The sequence below is a fragment of the Portunus trituberculatus genome, chromosome 41 (assembly GCF_017591435.1).
Source record: "Portunus trituberculatus isolate SZX2019 chromosome 41, ASM1759143v1, whole genome shotgun sequence".
In the NCBI taxonomy this organism is placed as follows: domain Eukaryota; kingdom Metazoa; phylum Arthropoda; class Malacostraca; order Decapoda; family Portunidae; genus Portunus; species Portunus trituberculatus.
Genome location: NC_059295.1, coordinates 3,136,512 through 3,153,534, shown reverse-complemented (window position 1 = coordinate 3,153,534; position 17,023 = coordinate 3,136,512). Strand labels below are relative to the sequence as shown.

Here is a 17,023-nt window from a genome sequence, read left to right as displayed (position 1 = left end):
GGCACCAAAGACAGATCCTCTTACGGAGGAAGTTCAAGTAGTTCTTCTGAAAGAAATAAGCACAGGAGCTCTTCTTCATACCGAGAGAGATCGATACGCAGCTGTAGCTCTGCCATGAGGGATGATCGAGGACAGGAATGCCAGCCCTCAGGGCAACAAGGGCGGCAGGGCCTCCTCCCACACCTTGTACCTCACCGGATGATGCTAACTCCCCTCCCTGGGCAATAATGTTTGAGGCTATATCTGAGCTACATGATGAAATCAATGAATTGAAGAAGGACAAGGATAAGTCTGCCTACAACAAGCAACAAGGCATGTTGGGTGCTGATGCAGCCCCAAGAGGCCGTGAGGGAAGTCAAGGTGACGCCAACACCAGCAACAATGCTTCACATCGCCACGAACGTGGAGTAGCAAGTCCTCTCTCAACATAGTCAGTACTTACGGATTCTACAGCTGGCTTCTCTGGTTTTTAATGCTGGTAGTAATGAGGATGAAGATGGTGAAATTCACGATGAACCAAGTATTGGCAGCGCACTCTTGCATAGTACAAAAACATATGGGCCTTTGGAAGACATTTCGGAAGATATGGAGCTGCCAGTGGCTGATATGGTGAATTATCTATTTGACCACGGCATGCGTGAAGAAGAATACAAGCAGATTGCGGAGGATGAGGTTACCAAGAGGCCCGGCAACTGCCATGCACTAACCCCTGTTTGATGCTCTCAAGATTGAAGCAAAAATGACTGATTCTCGTATGAGAGGTCAACAAGGACATTCTGATGGCTGCCACTATCATCATAAAGTCTCTCACTGCTCTAGACAAAATTGCACAAGATGAAGGTAATGCAGGGGTTGCCCAGGAAGTGGGTATGATAAATGGAGCTCTTGTGTTACTTGGGAATGCCAACCACCGTAATAATTTGGCCAGGTGATTCATCATCAAGCGGGAAATTAATCCAAAATACACTCACTTGTGTTCAGATAAGGTACCTATGACACGGTATCTGTTTGGTGACGATGTCTCGCAGTCAGCAAGACAGACTGAGGAGTCTGAAAAGCTCAGGAACAAAATTGCACCCAAGAAGTCTTTCTCATCATGGAAATCTGCCACTGGCAAGTTCAGTGGGACAAAAGCAAGAAGATTTTTGGGGAGAAATCCTTATAGGGGCTTCTCAACCAGATTCCACTCCTACGGGCACCGCAGGGTTGGCTTCACAAGGCAGTCCTTCTCCAGGCAGGAAAATGAGCCAAAAAACACCCGAGGCTGGGGGCACAGCAATCCCCGGCAATAACTCAGGTAAGCCAAAAATTTGAAGCAGGTAGATTTCATAAGTTTGTGCATGAATGGCATAAGATCACAAGTGATCCATTTATTTTAGATATTGTTGCAAATTGTCATCTTGATATTGATGTTAAAAACATTGAACACTTATTTCATGAAGAAATTGAATACAGGCAACCCCCGCTTACCAAAGGGGTTCGTTAAGCGAAACTTCGTTAAGTGAACCGATTATAACAAGTTTAACCCCCTGATTTGAACTTCCATTGAGAGTAAGCAAAGCGAGAATGCATCATAGTGCAGTAAAAGGTTTAATGAAAGTAAAAATTATGAAGTTACACATTTAGGTAGTTTAATTTAAGTCATTATAATGTACACTAATGTATGTATGTACGTAACTTTATAATGTTGATGATCTTAACTTTATGAATGGAGGGAGAGTGAAACAGGAAATACACTAACTGGCAACCTGTGGAATGTAAACAAAATGCACATCATGGTACCGCATACAAAACTTATGAACCACATTTCCACAAGGCTTTCCATTTTATCCATTGTAGAGTCACGAGTTCAGGTGGTTCTTTTAGCTTTCAAGGAAGATGCGGTCTCACCAGCCTTCTTAATAATAATGGAGTCTGCTGACTTGAAAATAGTAGACAGTAGATGGAGTCAAGATGGTGGCAAGCAATGTTATTAGTTTTCTGGCCTCTCTCGTGTCTGTGAATGATACCCAGCTTCACTTCGAGAGTAAGACACTTCCTGGTCTTCTTAAGAACGTTAGGCCACATTGCAGGGCGTTTTGGTGGTAAGTTGAACTAGGGAAGATGAGCTGCTGGTGACGCTGTTATGCTTTGACTGGGGAGTGAGTGGTGCGCGTGATCTTGATTTTGATCTTGATGCTACAGGTGACGCAGAATTTCTTCTGAGTCAGGCCTTTGTATCGGCAGCACCTGTGTTGTCCACGAGAGGCTTGATCTTGATCTTTATTCTACAGGTGTCTCAGGATTTCTTCTGAGGCAGGCTAGTACCAGCAGCTCCTGGTGTATTCAAAAGCCTGTCAGCTTGCATGATACGGTGGGGCTTTCAAATTTGGAAAAAAATTACCTGGATAAAACTTCGTTAAAGCGAGTTTGGTGTTCGTTAAACGAGCATATGGTAGTAAAACGAAACCTTCGTTGTAGTGAAATTTCGTTGTGTGAACCTTTGTTAAACGGGGGTTGCCTGTATGTGTTTAGCATTGAAGAACAAAGAATTTTATCTCAAGAAATTACTAAATTGCTAGAGCTTAAAGTGATCACAGAAACTCATAGACAAAATGAGCAGATTATATCCCCTATTTTTCTGAGGAAGAAAAAGAATGGAGAATATAGAATGGTCCTTAATTTAGAGAAGCTAAACAAGCATATTACATATAAACATTTTAAGATAGAAAACTTTGAGCAAGCAATTAGGCTCATCAATAATAATGACTACATGGATGGCTTCAGTTGATTTAAGGCATGCATACTATTCAGTAAAAATAGCAGATGAGCAACAAAAATATCTTTATTTTAAATGGCAGGGGAAAATTTACCAGTTCACATGGCTTCCCAATGGTATTTCTGATGGTCCTCGGCTGTTTACTAAGTTAATGAAGCCTATCTTTGCTAAGTTGAGAGAGAAGGGATACACTATCACCAGCTTATTGATGACACTCATGTGCAGCAGTTCATGGTTAGGTTGCAAGGAATGCATACAAAGCACAATACAGGTCTTAAGCAAAATGGGTTTCTGCATCAATGAAGAAAAGTCTGTGGTACAACCCACCAAAATAATTGAATATTTGGGTAATATCATCAACACAGAGACCATGACAGTTATGCTACCAGAGCACAAAATAATTAGCCTTGTGAATAGTTGTAAACAATTAATGAACAAAAAGAAAGACAAAATCAGGGAAGTTGCTAGAGTAATAGGCATTTTGGTTGCTGCAATCCCAGCAGTTGAAATGGGTAAGTTACATTACAGAAAGTTAGAAAGAGCAAAAATTGCAGCTTTAGCAAAAGAAAGAGGCAACTTTGAGAAATGGATGGAAATTACAGAAGAAATGAAAACAGATTTGAACTGTAAGGTAAATCATGTGGCAGGTGAAAATAGGAAAATTTGCAGGGCAGGTACTGAAATTGAGATGTACACAGATGCTTCAAACTTAGGTTGGGGCTGCTACCTTAACCACCAAACAGCAAATGGCAGGTGGTTGCCAGAAGAGAGAGAATTACATATTAATGCACTGGAACTCAAAGCCATCCTTTTTTCCCTGAAATAATTTGAACAACAAATTCAGGGGAAGAACACAAAAATATTTTGTGACAACACCACAGCAGTGAATTATGTTAATGAAATAGGTGGCATAAAATCTGAGATCTGTAATGATATCTGCATTAACATATGGGAATGGTGTGTAGAGCACAAAGCATGGATTATATGTTCTCACATACCAGGTAAAGCAAACTTCTTGGCTGATACAGCATCTCGCAAATTTAATGATAAACATGAGTGGAAACTGGATGAAAACATTTTTTGGGATATATGCAAAATTTTTGGACTACCAAGCATTGATTTATTTGCATCCAGACTTAACAAACAGGTGAAAAGGTTTTGTTCATGGAAACCCGACCCTGAAGCTGAACATTTTGATGCATTCTCAATAAACTGGGCACAGTTTGAGTCGATTTACATGTTTCCACTCTTTTCCTTGATTGCCAGGTGTCTGCAGAAGGTGCGGGCAGAAAAGGCAAAAGGATGGATGGTTGTGCCACTACGGACATCCCAGCCCTAGATGGGAATGTTAGTGAGAATGCTCATCAGGAAACCTCGCCTCATAACGAGGAAGAACATATTAAGGCTGCCCCTGTCATCAGAAGAGCATCCCATCATGAAACACACAATGTTAATGGCCTATCTACTGTCAGGGAAAGAATGCGAGAGCAAGGAATTTCTGAAGCAGGTACAGAACTCATCATGGCATCCTGGAAACCAGGAACAGAAAAGCAACACAGACCGCATCTTAAAAGATGGACACAATTTTGTAGTCAATGGGAAGTTGATCCCTTTACTCCCACTGTAGAACAAATCATCAATTTCTTATCTGAAACTTTTTGCAGAGATGTCGGGTACGAGTGTATCAACACTGCAAGGGCAGCTCTTTCCTCACTAGAGATAGTAGTGGATGGCCGCAGGGCAGGGGACCACCCTCTCGTTGTCAGGTTGCTAAAGGGAGTATTCAATCTACGCCCAGCTAAACCCAGGTATATTAAACTTGTAATGTCAAGCCAGTTTTAGAAAAATTAAGAGGCATGAGCCCTTTACATTCTCTTTCCTTGAAAGATTTATCTAACTTTGAAATTAGTTATGTTGTTGGCACTTACGCAAGCAGCCAGAGTGCAAACTCTACACTTGTTACTTTTAAAGGATATCATCATAGGCAAGAATTTTATATGTATGTGGTTAGCAGGCAATATTAAGCAGTGCAGACCAAATTTCAATGTTCAGTTTATCAAAGTGAAAGCTTATGAAAAGAATAAAAATTTGTGTGTATTTGAAACTTTGAAAATGTATATCAGTAGAACTAAGCATATAAGAAGTAATGTTGAAGATGAGAGCAAATTGTTCATTAGTTTCATTAAACCACATAAAAATGCCTCTAAAGACACAATTTCTAGGTGGATCAAGTCAGTTCTTCACATATCTGTGGATACTATAAAATTTACTGCTGGAAGTGTTCACCCAGCTGCATCATCAAAGGCCAAGGCAATGGCAGTTCCAGTTGCCCACATCATGGCAAAGGCTGGCTGGGCTAGGGAGGCAACATTTGCAAATATTATGATAAAACCATAACCCAAGATACTGATACCTTTCAAGAAGCAGTATTAGAATAGTTAGTTAATTGTTAAAGCTGCCATAAAGTAGTTTGGGTGTCATCAGTTTATAATTTCTCAATAAACACTAGATGTTATTCAAAGTTTTATTTAACTAGCTAAAAAGCATGGATTCTTAACATAATAAAGAAGAAATATGAATAATAACAACATTAAGGTACGACATCCACATGGCTTTAAAACCTCATGGGAAAGCGTACTTCAGCAGAAAAGTGATTTGCTGGAGTAAAATTGATAAAGTACACGAGACTTACCATAGGTTAGTTGAAATGTGCTTCTAATTTTATGAAGCAAATCACGTCTGCTGAAAGAAGCTTTCACATGCCCTCCTCTCCCACCCATAATTGTATGAAGTGACGTGAAATTAACAACACTAACCACAGTATTGGTGAAGAAAATTTTGATCATGTGAATTGTCGTACACTTTAAAGTCTGGCAGCGTGGGGTGACGTGGCGTATCTCATGTGAAAGGTTCCTTCAGCAGACGTGATTTGCTTCGTAAAATTAGAAGCACATTTCAACTAAACTACGGTAAGTCTCGTCTACTTCATCAATTTTCTTTCTACATCAATAAGCCTTCTCATATTACTTCATTCATCCCGGAAACCCGAGAAATCCTTTTCCATATTATCTTCAGTCAGTTTCCTTAAACCAATAGGGTTTTCTATAAAGCGTTGGTTTTCACTCGGCATATGCTTTGATTCTGCCATGCGCCTGGCGGCGTTACTTGGTTCCATCTCTCTTTCATTATTCATTCCGTAGCTATCTGTGATCTAACACTTATTTCATTTGGAGATAGGAGAACCTATGGCCCCCTCTCCCCATGTACATACATCTAGGCCTGAGTCCAAGTCCTTTTGTAGTAATCTCTGCGAGCTGCTCAGATGCGTGCGTCCTGCTCGACGGCTCTGCTGTGTATTTACCTAATTGTATTTACCTAATTGTAACATACGGGAAAGGAGCTATGCTCGTACTGTCCCGTCTCCATATCTACTAATGTCCAGCTTTTTCTTAAAATCATGAATATTCCTTGCGTTGACCACTTCCACATCTAAACTATTCCATGCTTCCACCCTTCTATGAGGAAGCTATATTTTTTCACATCTCTCCATATAAGTGGCCATTTTAGTTTTTCCCATGCCCTCTCGACATTCTTTCATTCCACATACACAGATCTTCCCTATCCATTTTTCCATGCCAATCATCACTCTGTATATTGCTATCAGGTCTCCCCTTTCTCTTCTGTTTTCCAGGGTCGGAAGTTGCATTCTTTTCAGTCTGTCTTCATAAGTCAAATCTCTTAAGTCAGGCACCATTTTGTTGCAGCCCTCTGTACTTTCTCTAGTTTCCTTATGTGTTTCTTTAAGTTCGGAGCCCACTGTATTGTTGCATATTCAAGCCTCGGTCTTATCATTGCAGTAATTATTTTCTTCATCATTTCTTCATCTAAATATACGAACGCCACTCTTATGTTCCTCAATAAGTTCAATACTTCTCCAATTATTTTGTTTATATGTCTCTCTGGCGATAGGTCATTGGTAATTGTCACCCCAAGGTCTTTTTCTTCATGACTGGTTTTATGTCTTCATTTCCTATCTTGTACATACTCCTGATTCTTCTTTCACTCTTGCCAAACTCTAATTTCTTGCATTTTGTCGTGTTGAACTCCATTTGCCATGTACAGCTCCATTTCCATATTCTGTCCAAGTCTTCCTGGAGTAGTTCGCAATCTTTGTCACATCTCACTTTTCTTAACAATTTTGCATCGTCTGCAAATAGGCTCACATAACTGGACACCCCATCCACCATGTCATTTATGTAGACCACAAACATTACTGGTGCCAACACTGATCCCTGTGGAACTCCACTCTCCACCAAGCCCCATTCTGATGGTCTGTCCTTAATTATTGTTCTCATTTCTCTTCCTACCAAAAGTCTTCCATCCATTTTAGTAAACTGCCATGCACTCCTCCTACCATTTCAAGTTTCCAGATCAGTCTCCGGTGTGGTACCTTATCAAAGGCCTTTTTTAAATCCAGATATATTCCATCAGCCCAACCATCTCTTTCCTGTATTACATCTATCACCCTCGAATAGTAACATATCAGGTTTGTCGTGCATGAACGCCCTTTTCTAAAACCAAATTGACACTCACAAAGTATGTCATTTTCTCCAAGAAGTCTGTCCATCTATTCTTCACCACCCTCTCACACATCTTAGCTACCACACTTGTAAGTGACACTGGTCTATAGTTCAATGGGTCTCTCTTGTTACCTGATTTATAAATTGGGACAATGTTAGCTCTTTTCCAGTCTTGGGGCACTACACCTTCCCTTAATGAGGCATCAATTACTTCACAAACTTTTTCTGCCAGTTGCTCCTGCATTCTCTTAAAATCCATCCTGATACCCCATCAGGTCCCACAGCTTTTCTCACTTCTAAACTCCCCATCATATTCTTGATCTCCTCCACAGTTACTTGAAACTCCTTCATAATCCCTTTCTGTTCCATTACCAGTGGTTTGTCAAAAGCAGTCTCCTTTGTGAATACCTTCCGAAAGCATCCATTCATAGCCTCTGCCATTTCCTGGGATCTTCACTGCATACTCCATTTACTTCTAAACTTTCAATACTTTCTCTATTTTTGATGTTGTTGTTCACATGTCTGTAAAAAGCCTTGGTTGGTCTTTACATTTATCAATTATATCCTTTTCTTGTTTCTTTCTTTCTTCTCTTCTAATCAACACATATTCATTTCTTGCTCTTTTGTAACTTTCCCACTGCTTAATCCGTCTTTTCCTTCTCCACCTCTTCCATGCATCCTCTTTTCTTGTTCTAGCCTTTTCACATCTATCGTTAAACCAGTCCTGCTTTCCAACTTCTCTATGTTGTCTTATTGGTACAAATTTTTCTCACCTTCTTTGTATATTTTATAAATTCCTTCCACTTTTCATTTGCTCCTTAGCACTCTTGAATTTCATCCAATTTGTCTCTTGAAAGAATTTCTTTAGGTTTCCAAAATCTGTCTTGGCATAATTCCATCTTCCCACTTTATATTCTTCATTTCTTCTAGATTTCTCTTCATCTATCACCTTGAACTCCAAAACTGCATGATCACTCTTTGCTAAAGGGCACTCCACCCTCATCTCCTCAATGACCATTGGCTCTGTACTAAAGACCAAGTCCAGTCTTGACGATGCTCCTCTCCTCCAAACCTAGTATCTTCTTTGACCCACTGAGTTAACACATTTTCCATTGCCAGTGTCAATAGTGTATTTCCCCATGTTGTCTCTGATCCTTCCATTGACCAGTCCTCCCAACACACCTCTTTACAATTAAAATCTCCCATCATTATAGTTCGTTCACAGCCACCCAACATTTCTTCCAGACATGTTCCTGTATCTCTTATCATTTCTTCATATTCCTGTACTGACCATGCATTTGTCTTAGGTGGTACGTACACCACTATGTAGTGCCTCTTTTTCCTTCATTAGTTTCTGCTCTGATCTTTAGCACTTCTGCCTTTCCCATACCTTCTTTCACTTGATCCACCTTTATATCTTTTTAACCAGCAACATCACTCCTCCTCCCATCTTACCTACTCTATTTCTTTTCCAAACATTATATTTCCTTCTCCAACCATCATCAGGTCTTCTCCTCTCTCAGTTTTGTTTCAGTAAGACCCACAATATCTGGGTTCTTGTCCCTCAAGTAATCGTTGAGTTCTAAAATCCCGATATCACTCCATTTATGTTGGAATACATTACATTCCGCTCATACGTAAGTTTCTTTAGTCCTTTCTTGCTGTACTTTTCTGGGTTATGAACCACTTCCTCAGTCTCATATCCAAGATTCTCCAGAAAAACTCTTTCTTCTCCTCTTCTGTCCTCTCTTCATTTTTTCAAAGCCTCCTTTCTCAACTCATTTAACATTTCTCTTTCCTTTTCACCGAGATCTCTTCTCAACCAAATCTTCCTTGTTGTTTCCTGCTGGGCTAGCCTCCATGACTTCTCCACCAATTCATCTACATCCTTTTGTGACTTAAGTTTGATTCTTATTGGCCTCATACCTTCTCCTGTGAACTTTCCAATTCTATGGAAGTCCTCTATTTCTTGTACTAGGTCTTTTCCTCCTCCTGCACCACATTAATGATATTATTTATCACCTTTTTATGTTTTCTCTCTCTCCATTTTACTCGGTGTCTTATCCTCCTCCACACCAAATATCACCACACATCTCTTTTTGTCTACAGTTTCCCTCACCAATGTCTCATTTGACTTAATAACCTTCACCACTTTCTCAGCAATCTTCTCTTCTATGTTCTGTTGATCTATAATTTCAGCAAGGCCCAAAGTTTTCTCCCCAGACTCTTTGATTTCCTTTTCCAGACTTGCAACTTTGTAATTTACCTCCTTTCTTTCCACTTCCTGACTTTTTTTCCATTCAGCCTGCTTCTCCATCACTTTTCCTAAAGATTCTCCACATTTGTCACAATTCACTTTAATTAACTTAACTTCCTCTTTCAGTACTGCATTTTCTGTCTTCATTTCAGCACACTTTTTCAGCACATTGTTATGACTCTTTTCCAGTTCGCCATACTTTTCAAATAGTTTTTCAATTTTTCCTTCTAATTCCAGAATTTTCTTAACATAGACGCTCTTTTCCATTGTACCTTGGAAGTAGTGTGTGTGTGTGTGTGTGTGTGTGTGTGTGTGTGTGTGTGTGTGTGTGTGTGTGTGTGTGTGTGTGTGTGTGTGTGTGTGTGTATTTACCTAATTTACCTAATTGTAACATACGGGAAAAGAGCTATGCTCGTGTTGTCCCGTCTCCATATCTATTAATGTCCAGCTTTTTCTTAAAATCATGAATATTCCTTGCGTTGACCACTTCCACGTCTAAACTATTCCATGCTTCCACCCTTCTATGAGGAAGCTATATTTTTCACATCTCTCCTATAAGTGGCCATTTTAGTTTTTCCATGCCCTCTCGACATTCTTTCATTCCACATACACAGATCTTCCCTATCCATTTTTCCATGCCAATCATCACTCTGTATATTGCTATCAGGTCTCCCTTTCTCTTCTGTTTTCCAGGGTCGGAAGTTGCATTCTTTTCAGTCTGTCTTCATAAGTCAAATCTCTTAAGTCAGGCACCATTTTTGTTGCAGCCCTCTGTACTTTCTCTAGTTTCCTTATGTGTTTCTTTAAGTTCGAGCCCACTGTATTGTTGCATATTCAAGCCTCGGTCTTATCATTGCAGTAATTATTTTCTTCATCATTTCTTCATCTAAATATCTGAACGCCACTCTTATGTTCCTCAATAAGTTCAATACTTCTCCAATTATTTTGTTTATATGTCTCTCTGGCGATAGGTCATTGGTAATTGTCACCCCAAGGTCTTTTCTTCATGACTGGTTTTATGTCTTCATTTCCTATCTTGTATATACTCCTGATTCTTCTTTCACTCTTGCCAAACTCTATTTTCTTGCATTTTGTCGTGTTGAACTCCATTTGCCATGTACAGCTCCATTTCCATATTCTGTCCAAGTCTTCCTGGAGTAGTTCGCAATCTTTGTCACATCTCACTTTTCTTAACAATTTTGCATCGTCTGCAAATAGGCTCACATAACTGGACACCCCATCCACCATGTCATTTATGTAGACCGCGAACATTACTGGTGCCAACACTGATCCCTGTGGAACTCCACTCTCCACCAAGCCCCATTCTGATGGTCTGTCCTTAATTATTGTTCTCATTTCTCTTCCTACCAAAAAGTCTTCCATCCATTTTATTAAACTGCCATGCACTCCTCCTACCATTTCAAGTTTCCAGATCAGTCTCCGGTGTGGTACCTTATTAAAGGTGTGTGTGTGTGTGTATTTACCTAATTGTATTTACCTAATTGTAACATACGGGAAAAGAGCTATGCTCGTGTTGTCCCGTCTCCATATCTATTAATGTCCAGCTTTTTCTTAAAATCATGAATATTCCTTGCGTTGACCACTTCCACGTCTAAACTATTCCATGCTTCCACCCTTCTATGAGGAAGCTATATTTTTCACATCTCTCCTATAAGTGGCCATTTTAGTTTTTCCCATGCCCTCTCGACATTCTTTCATTCCACATACACAGATCTTCCCTATCCATTTTTCCATGCCAATCATCACTCTGTATATTGCTATCAGGTCTCCCCTTTCTCTTCTGTTTTCCAGGGTCAAGTTGCATTCTTTTCAGTCTGTCTTCATAAGTCAAATCTCTTAAGTCAGGCACCATTTTGTTGCAGCCCTCTGTACTTTCTCTAGTTTCCTTATGTGTTTCTTTAAGTTCAGCCCACTGTATTGTTGCATATTCAAGCCTCGGTCTTATCATTGCAGTAATTATTTTCTTCATCATTTCTTCATCTAAATATCTGACGCCACTCTTATGTTCCTCAATAAGTTCAATACTTCTCCAATTATTTTGTTTATATGTCTCTCTGATAGGTCATTGGTAATTGTCACCCCAAGGTCTTTTTCTTCATGACTGGTTTTATGTCTTCATTTCCTATCTTGTACATACTCCTGATTCTTCTTTCACTCTTGCCAAACTCTATTTTCTTGCATTTTGTCGTGTTGAACTCCATTTGCCATGTACAGCTCCATTTCCATATTCTGTCCAAGTCTTCCTGGAGTAGTTCGCAATCTTTGTCACATCTCACTTTTCTTAACAATTTTGCATCGTCTGCAAATAGGCTCACATAACTGGACACCCCATCCACCATGTCATTTATGTAGACCGCGAACATTACTGGTGCCAACACTGATCCCTGTGGAACTCCACTCTCCACCAAGCCCCATTCTGATGGTCTGTCCTTAATTATTGTTCTCATTTCTCTTCCTACCAAAAGTCTTCCATCCATTTTAGTAAACTGCCATGCACTCCTCCTACCATTTCAAGTTTCCAGATCAGTCTCCGGTGTGGTACCTTATCAAAGGCCTTTTTTAAATCCAGATATATTCCATCAGCCCAACCATCTCTTTCCTGTATTACATCTATCACCCTCGAATAGTAACATATCAGGTTTGTCGTGCATGAACGCCCTTTTCTAAAACCAAATTGACACTCACAAAGTATGTCATTTTCTCCAAGAAGTCTGTCCATCTATTCTTCACCACCCTCTCACACATCTTAGCTACCACACTTGTAAGTGACACTGGTCTATAGTTCAATGGGTCTCTCTTGTTACCTGATTTATAGATTGGGACAATGTTAGCTCTTTTCCAGTCTTGGGGCACTACACCTTCCCTTAATGAGGCATCAATTACTTCACAAACTTTTTCTGCCAGTTGCTCCTGCATTCTCTTAAAATCCATCCTGATACCCCATCAGGTCCCACAGCTTTTCTCACTTCTAAACTCCCCATCATATTCTTGATCTCCTCCACAGTTACTTGAAACTCCTTCATAATCCCTTTCTGTTCCATTACCAGTGGTTTGTCAAAAGCAGTCTCCTTTGTGAATACCTTCCAAAGCATCCATTCATAGCCTCTGCCATTTCCTGGGATCCTCACTGCATACTCCATTTACTTCTAAACTTTCAATACTTTCTCTATTTTTGATGTTGTTGTTCACATGTCTGTAAAAAGCCTTGGTTGGTCTTTACATTTATCAATTATATCCTTTTCTTGTTTCTTTCTTTCTTCTCTTCTAATCAACACATATTCATTTCTTGCTCTTTTGTAACTTTCCCACTGCTTAATCCATCTTTTCCTTCTCCACCTCTTCCATGCATCCTCTTTTCTTGTTCTAGCCTTTTCACATCTATCGTTAAACCAGTCCTGCTTTCCAACTTCTCTATGTTGTCTTATTGGTACAAATTTTTCTCACCTTCTTTGTATATTTTTATAAATTCCTTCCACTTTTCATTTGCTCCTTAGCACTCTTGAATTTCATCCAATTTGTCTCTTGAAAGAATTTCTTAGGTTTCCAAAATCTGTCTTGGCATAATTCCATCTTCCCACTTTATATTCTTCATTTCTTCTAGATTTCTCTTCATCTATCACCTTGAACTCCAAAACTGCATGATCACTCTTTGCTAAAGGGCACTCCACCCTCATCTCCTCAATGACCATTGGCTCTGTACTAAAGACCAAGTCCAGTCTTGACGATGCTCCTCTCCTCCAAACCTAGTATCTTCTTTGACCCACTGAGTTAACACATTTTCCATTGCCAGTGTCAATAGTGTATTTCCCCATGTTGTCTCTGATCCTTCCATTGACCAGTCCTCCCAACACACCTCTTTACAATTAAAATCTCCCATCATTATAGTTCGTTCACAGCCACCCAACATTTCTTCCAGACATGTTCCTGTATCACTTATCATTTCTTCATATTCCTGTACTGACCATGCATTTGTCTTAGGTGGTACGTACACCACTATGTAGTGCCTCTTTTTCCTTCATTAGTTTCTGCTCTGATCTTTAGCACTTCTGCCTTTCCCATACCTTCTTTCACTTGATCCACCTTTATATCTTTTTTAACCAGCAACATCACTCCTCCTCCCATCTTACCTAATCTATTTCTTTTCCAAACATTATATTTCCCTTCTCCAACCATCATCAGGTCTTCTCCCTCTCTCAGTTTTGTTTCAGTAAGACCCACAATATCTGGGTTCTTGTCCCTCAAGTAATCGTTGAGTTCTAAATCCCGATATCACTCCATTTATGTTGGAATACATTACATTCCGCTCATCGTAAGTTTCTTTAGTCCTTTCTTGCTGTACTTTTCTGGGTTATTAACCACTTCCTCAGTCTCATATCCAAGTGTGTGTGTGTGTGTGTGTATTTACCTAATTGTATTTACCTAATTGTAACATACGGGAAAAGAGCTATGCTCGTGTTGTCCCGTCTCCATATCTATTAATGTCCAGCTTTTTCTTAAAATCATGAATATTCCTTGCGTTGACCACTTCCACGTCTAAACTATTCCATGCTTCCACCCTTCTATGAGGGAAGCTATATTTTTCACATCTCTCCTATAAGTGGCCATTTTAGTTTTTCCCATGCCCTCTCGACATTCTTTCATTCCACATACACAGATCTTCCCTATCCATTTTTCCATGCCAATCATCACTCTGTATATTGCTATCAGGTCTCCCCTTTCTCTTGTTTTCCAGGGTCGGAAGTTGCATTCTTTTCAGTCTGTCTTCATAAGTCAAATCTCTTAAGTCAGGCACCATTTTTGTTGCAGCCCTCTGTACTTTCTCTAGTTTCCTTATGTGTTTCTTTAAGTTCGAGCCCACTGTATTGTTGCATATTCAAGCCTCGGTCTTATCATTGCAGTAATTATTTTCTTCATCATTTCTTCATCTAAATATACGAACGCCACTCTTATGTTCCTCAATAAGTTCAATACTTCTCCAATTATTTTGTTTATATGTCTCTCTGGCGATAGGTCATTGGTAATTGTCACCCCAAGGTCTTTTTCTTCATGACTGGTTTTATGTCTTCATTTCCTATCTTGTACATACTCCTGATTCTTCTTTCACTCTTGCCAAACTCTATTTTCTTGCATTTTGTCGTGTTGAACTCCATTTGCCATGTACAGCTCCATTTCCATATTCTGTCCAAGTCTTCCTGGAGTAGTTCGCAATCTTTGTCACATCTCACTTTTCTTAACAATTTTGCATCGTCTGCAAATAGGCTCACATAACTGGACACCCCATCCACCATGTCATTTATGTAGACCGCGAACATTACTGGTGCCAACACTGATCCCTGTGGAACTCCACTCTCCACCAATCCCCATTCTGATGGTCTGTCCTTAATTATTGTTCTCATTTCTCTTCCTACCAAAAGTCTTCCATCCATTTTAGTAAACTGCCATGCACTCCTCCTACCATTTCAAGTTTCCAGATCAGTCTCCGGTGTGGTACCTTATCAAAGGCCTTTTTTAAATCCAGATATATTCCATCAGCCCAACCATCTCTTTCCTGTATTACATCTATCACCCTCGAATAGTAACATATCAGGTTTGTCGTGCATGAACGCCCTTTTCTAAAACCAAATTGACACTCACAAAGTATGTCATTTTTCTCCAAGAAGTCTGTCCATCTATTCTTCACCACCCTCTCACACATCTTAGCTACCACACTTGTAAGTGACACTGGTCTATAGTTCAATGGGTCTCTCTTGTTACCTGATTTATAGATTGGGACAATGTTAGCTCTTTTCCAGTCTTGGGGCACTACACCTTCCCTTAATGAGGCATCAATTACTTCACAAACTTTTTCTGCCAGTTGCTCCTGCATTCTCTTAAAATCCATCCTGATACCCCATCAGGTCCCACAGCTTTTCTCACTTCTAAACTCCCCATCATGTTCTTGATCTCCTCCACAGTTACTTGAAACTCCTTCATAATCCCTTTCTGTTCCATTACCAGTGGTTTGTCAAAAGCAGTCTCCTTTGTGAATACCTTCCGAAAGCATCCATTCATAGCCTCTGCCATTTCCTGGGATCTTCACTGCATACTCCATTTACTTCTAAACTTTCAATACTTTCTCTATTTTTGATGTTGTTGTTCACATGTCTGTAAAAAGCCTTGGTTGGTCTTTACATTTATCAATTATATCCTTTTCTTGTTTCTTTCTTTCTTCTCTTCTAATCAACACATATTCATTTCTTGCTCTTTTGTAACTTTCCCACTGCTTAATCCGTCTTTTCCTTCTCCACCTCTTCCATGCATCCTCTTTTCTTGTTCTAGCCTTTTCACATCTATCGTTAAACCAGTCCTGCTTTCCAACTTCTCTATGTTGTCTTATTGGTACAAATTTTTCTCACCTTCTTTGTATATTTTTATAAATTCCTTCCACTTTTCATTTGCTCCTTAGCACTCTTGAATTTCATCCAATTTGTCTCTTGAAAGAATTTCTTTAGGTTTCCAAAATCTGTCTTGGCATAATTCCATCTTCCCACTTTATATTCTTCATTTCTTCTAGATTTCTCTTCATCTATCACCTTGAACTCCAAAACTGCATGATCACTCTTTGCTAAAGGGCACTCCACCCTCATCTCCTCAATGACCATTGGCTCTGTACTAAAGACCAAGTCCAGTCTTGACGATGCTCCCTCTCCTCCAAACCTAGTATCTTCTTTGACCCACTGAGTTAACACATTTTCCATTGCCAGTGTCAATAGTGTATTTCCCATGTTGTCTCTGATCCTTCCATTGACCAGTCCTCCCAACACACCTCTTTACAATTAAAATCTCCCATCATTATAGTTCGTTCACAGCCACCCAACATTTCTTCCAGACATGTTCCTGTATCACTTATCATTTCTTCATATTCCTGTACTGACCATGCATTTGTCTTAGGTGGTACGTACACCACTATGTAGTGCCTCTTTTTCCTTCATTAGTTTCTGCTCTGATCTTTAGCACTTCTGCCTTTCCCATACCTTCTTTCACTTGATCCACCTTTATATCTTTTTAACCAGCAACATCACTCCTCCTCCCATCTTACCTACTCTATTTCTTTTCCAAACATTATATTTCCTTCTCCAACCATCATCAGGTCTTCTCCCTCTCTCAGTTTTGTTTCAGTAAGACCCACAATATCTGGGTTCTTGTCCCTCAAGTAATCGTTGAGTTCTAAAATCCCGATATCACTCCATTTATGTTGGAATACATTACATTCCGCTCATACGTAAGTTTCTTTAGTCCTTTCTTGCTGTACTTTTCTGGGTTATGAACCACTTCCTCAGTCTCATATCCAAGATTCTCCAGAAAAACTCTTTCTTCTCCTCTTCTGTCCTCTCTTCATTTTTTTCAAAGCCTCCTTTCTCAACTCAT

General features: G+C 39.7%; 2 protein-coding genes across 2 annotated transcripts in view; one reads left to right on the top strand and one right to left on the bottom strand.

The window, feature by feature from the left end:
• Positions 1-17,023, bottom strand: part of LOC123516403 (4'-phosphopantetheine phosphatase-like) — a 504,510-nt gene that overhangs the window by 98,471 nt on the left and 389,016 nt on the right. The gene's annotated exons all lie outside the window — the stretch shown is intronic.
• LOC123517184 lies at positions 3,494-4,766 on the top strand. Its single transcript, XM_045277182.1, has one exon. The coding sequence runs from the start codon at positions 4,061-4,063 to the stop codon at positions 4,598-4,600; it is 540 nt and encodes a 179-aa protein (XP_045133117.1). The 5' UTR covers positions 3,494-4,060; the 3' UTR covers positions 4,601-4,766.